This window comes from Macrobrachium nipponense, chromosome 9 (assembly GCF_015104395.2).
Source record: "Macrobrachium nipponense isolate FS-2020 chromosome 9, ASM1510439v2, whole genome shotgun sequence".
Taxonomy (NCBI): Eukaryota; Metazoa; Arthropoda; class Malacostraca; order Decapoda; family Palaemonidae; genus Macrobrachium; species Macrobrachium nipponense.
Window position 1 is genome coordinate 109,135,944 of NC_061110.1, and position 4,872 is coordinate 109,140,815.

At 35.7% G+C, this 4,872-nt stretch overlaps 1 protein-coding gene across 1 annotated transcript in view; it reads right to left on the reverse strand.

Annotated features, from left to right (window-relative positions):
- Positions 1 to 4,487, reverse strand: part of LOC135218219 (PE-PGRS family protein PE_PGRS3-like) — a 5,350-nt gene extending 863 nt beyond the window's left edge. The window contains exon 1 of the mRNA XM_064254371.1: positions 4,008 to 4,487. Within this exon, the coding sequence (XP_064110441.1) occupies positions 4,008 to 4,487 (480 nt within the window). The remainder of the gene's footprint in view (positions 1 to 4,007) is intronic.
- Between the last annotated feature and the right edge of the window lie 385 nt (positions 4,488 to 4,872).

Here is a 4,872-nt window from a genome sequence, read left to right on the forward strand (position 1 = left end):
TCTTTTATTTTTGGTTTCTGTTGCTAGTAAGTAAATACTATGAAATCAACAGACAATCAGTCTGCGAAGAAAGCAAAGAAAAACAGGAGTTTCACTCACCATGGTGTGATCGGAGGCTCCCTGAAGTTCAGATTGTACTTTTCTTCCCGATCGCCAGGTTTTATATACAAGAAATCATGCAGATTCTCTCATTTGTGAAGGTCATTAATGCCAGCTTTTTCACTTTTTCCCGGCCTTGATAAAGAAAAGGATACGTAGTCAAGCAGAAAATGTCTCAAGTACTTGCTTGCATAGAAACACACACGCACACACATAAAACACACACACTCTATATATACGATATATATATATATAATATATATATATATATATATATATATATATATATATATATATATATATATATATATATATGTGTGTGTGTGTGTGTGTGTGTGTATGTGTGTGTGTGTGTGTGTGTGCGTGTTATGGTGAAAGTGAATCCGACTTAAAAGTATGTTGTCTTATCTTGCTGTTCAGTATTCTGTATGGTTAGAGGGACAAAATCCAGGGTAAGTGCAGGATAGAGTTCAAATTTGAAGGAGTAATGTAATTTAACTGTAGTATACAGTCGTGGTTAACTGATCAAAGCGAAGAGAGGATGCAAAAATTGGTGAAAAATGTTGGATAAGTTTGGAAGCAGAGAAGGTGAAAAGTTAACGTTACCGATTGGAAAGCTATGGAGGCGTATGTAAATTAGGAAGATCTGCGTATATATGTTGATACGGATAATGACGCAACGAAGGTAGTTCACAACTGCATGAATTTTAGAGTAAAATAAGAGCAGAGAGTTAAAGAATTTGTGAAAGATTAGGGAGAGAGGAAAGTTAATGGATATAGAATTTGGGAAGTGGGAAATGACTGTTAAAACTTACTGCTTTTACTAGAACTAAAATTCTCATTGTGGGTTTCAGTGGAAGTAAAATGTGATCATTTTTGATACACGTAGAATTCAGCTCAGAGGAAAAAGGTCTTCATAACTGAAAAGCACAGCCAAATTCATTCATGCCAAAAGTAAGATTCAGTGATCCCAAATATCTGATTCCCCTTTTTTCTTTATGATTTGTGTATTGATAACTGATTCCAACATAGTGTGCACAGTCATCTCTCAACGAAGAGTCGTAAATTTTCAAAAATACTTTGAATGTACCCTTGACATTATTATATATCCAATTAGGATACATAAAACCATTAAAAACTTATCTGTCTTGATTTTGAGAGGAAAAGTATGTAACTTTGGCCCTTTCATTTGCTCTGTGGTCACTCAGTGATATAATCAAGGCTTATTAAGTTCATAAACTTTTCTAACCAACCCCCTATAAACAAAAACTGATTAATCTCATTTAGGGTCATGCTCTCCCACACGACTGAGGGTCCATTTCATTGAGCTCTACAAAATAGTAAACTTTTCTCTCTCGTTCAACCACTGTCCGTAGTGATATCATAATCCTTGAATAATACTGTAATTCATTGATGTTTGTAACGCACTCTTACAAGCAGAACTGTGATCATCGCCAGTATTGTTATGAACGCAAACAGTAGTTTTGAATTTTAACACCACTTTCAAACTGGTTATTTTTGCTTTGGTGGATTACGATGAAGCTGTGCTATTAATAATACGTTTTCTAAGGATAGAGAGGAATGTGGAATACATTGTTCATGTGAGTCTGAATCTGTATCTGACATGGTTTGGAAAACAGAAAACTTCGATTGTGCTAAGTAATTCTAATGCTCAAAAAGTGACATAGAAATTGATGGCTTAGTTATCAATGGTAAGAATGTTTGCTGGAGGGTTTTGTAACCATCATTTTAGATAAAGAGAGAAAATTGGAAATGTGGCTATAGAGGTAAATACAAAAAATGGGCCCATGATACCGAATTACCGAGAAAGATAAGTAAAAAAATAAATGGCAACTAGAAGTATAAAGATGGAACAAGATCAATGTAAAATACAAGTGGCTTCAAAAACTCAACAGAAGGAATTTGGTGGAAGAAGGAATAAAAGCAGTGTGTGACAGAATGGTAACATTAGATAGTTAGGATGAACTAAATTAATTTGATTGTTTGATACAAGAAAACTGGAGAAATACTCTCTGGTGATTGTTGTGCAAATGAAAGTTTTGAAGATTATTTGAGTGTAAAGGATAACAGAAGGCCAGTTCTGAATGTTGCAGGAGCTGAATTGCTTAGTTTAAATTGGAGAATGATTATGGGTTTGCTGCTAAAATGTATAAAAGGGTGATTAAATGTTTGGAAAGTATCAGGTGTTGGCATTATAGGAGAGGAGCTGAAATACTAAAAGTTAAAAATGGGAACTTCGTGGGAAAACTAGGACTTTTAGGGTAAAAATAAGAACTTTCTGGGAAAACAAGGACCTTTTTTGATAAAAATAGGCAATTTTTCATAAAAAAGCTTTACTGTTCGTTTCAATCCAATGCCAAAATTTATGCATTGTATATATATATATATATGACTGGTAAAAATGTTCTGTTATAACAGAATTCCAGCTAAAAAAAGGAGCCCATAAAAACGCCAAATTATAGAGAGAAAATACTATATTTCAGAGACTGCTGTCTTTCTCTTCATGTAGATGAATGAAAAAAAATTACAGAAAAGATGGTATCTGTACTAAGAGATCCATCCACAGTTAAGCCAATTTAGGTCACTCCCACTGATAATAATCCTTCTTTAATCCTCTTCAGCTTTGGAGGAAGGAAAACTTTATCAATGACGTCTGAATCTCATGCGCCCTTTAAGATGTTCATTACCTTTCCCTGTTTAATCAAGGCCGATTCTATCATCTGACTCTTGTACCGATAGTTGCGGCTATAAATTATATGTGACAAATTCCAGTTTATTCTTTGGTTATGTTCATTTATATGGTTGAAAATAACTGAGTTCTGTTGTCCATACCAAACTGACCATTTACGTTATATTAATCTCTGGGGAAGTGATTTTCCTGTAAAACTGATGTAAGATTGGTCAGTCACGGCATGGGATTTCGTAAACGCCAGTGTCCTTGGGGGATGTCTTTTGTTGGACGTTAATCAGGGATTTGGCTAAGATATTTGGTAAGTAAATGCAAAAGGGTTAGATCTTCTGAGAGTCAAGGTCACCATCTTAATCCTGTCCAGGTGTTAAATTTTCATTTTATTTGTGGGTGTCTCTCTGGTCTTGTCTTGAGGGTGTTGGTAGAAAATTACGTTTGCTTTGTGAATTACCTTCTCAATTATATGGTCAGGATACCTAAAAGACGAAAGCTTCTTACGAATTAGTTCAAATCCTTATTCCAGAAAATCTAGTGAACAAATTCGTAAGGATCTTAAGAATAGGTTGTTGGCTATGCCTATCTTGATAGGAATGTCGTGATGGCTAAAGAAGTGAATGTATGAAAGTGAGAACGTTGGTTTTTTGTATATGTTAAATTTATATTCTGTCGTATCTCTAATTATTAAAACTAAGAAAAGCAATTTTGTTGTCTGTTTCTCATTCAACTTTAAATTTGATGCTGGGCACTAATGAGTATAATTTTGAAAGGAATTAATTGAAATTGCCCCTTCTATTATCCAAACAAGTTTAGAATATCATCTACATATCTCATCCACAGCATGTTATTGGTTTTATTGCATTTATTATTGTAATTTCAAAGTATTCCATGTATAGATTTTGTGGAATGAGAAAATGTTATCAGAATGGATAAAATGATCTTCAAAGATGTTATCATGAAAGAAACAAAGATAGATAGCTATTGCATGATATGCACATCGTGGAGTGAATGTTAAAGGAAAGGCAAAGATCTGATTTTTAGTTTAATTGAACTAGATACTGAGAGGTGATATATAAAAAACGTAAATATTCTTAAATATTTTATTGGTGCGTATGAATTTCGATTATAAAATCCATGACAACTCTTATGTAAGATAATCTTGAGAAATTATTTTCTGTTTATCATCAGCTTTTCGGTGAACTTTATTTTCCATATACACCACCACTGGAGAATGAGCTCCTCCCTCCAAAGGATCCGCCTCCATGACCGCCGGAGAAGCCTCCTCCAAATTGCCCGCCACTAGAGAATCCACCTCTTGAGCCATAACCTCCTGAGGAACCTCCTCCAAAGGACCTTCCCCCAAATCCTCCTCCGAGGGACCCTCCTCCAAATCCTCCTCCATGACCTCCGAAGGAACTTCCGTGACTACCACCGGAGAAACCTCTAGAGCCGTATCCTCCAGATGAACCTCCTCCAAAGGACCTTCCTCCAAATCCTCCTCCGAACGACCCTCCTCCAAAGGATCCATTTCCAAAGGATCCTCCATGACCTCCGAAGGAACCTCCTTGACCACCGTTGGAGAAACCTCTAGAGCCGTATCCTCCGGAGGAACTTCTTCCAAAGGACCCTCCCCCGAATCCTCCCCCTTGACCTCCGAAGGATCCACCACCAAACCCTCCATGTCCGCCACCGAATCCACCCCCTCCTCCCCCTGCCTGGCAGACAGCCAAGAGGACAGCCCCAATGCAGACGAGGAGTAACTTCTGGAATATAAAAAAAAAGTTTTGCTTTTAAGGGAATTCAGGAGTTATTTAACATAAATTACTTTTCGCTTAAATTTCCTTACTTTCATTGAAAATTCACTCTCTTAAAAACAGCAGAAAACACTTTGGGTATTTAAAAAAAGCGTTTACTTATTTAATAATTAATCTTACGAAATTAATTCTGTAATTTATTCCATTATTTCTTTGGTTTTTTAATAATATGTAAATACTATGAAATATAAGAGAAAACCAGTCATAGAGAAAGTTAAAGAACAAAAAAGTATTTGCCTTACCATGGTGTGA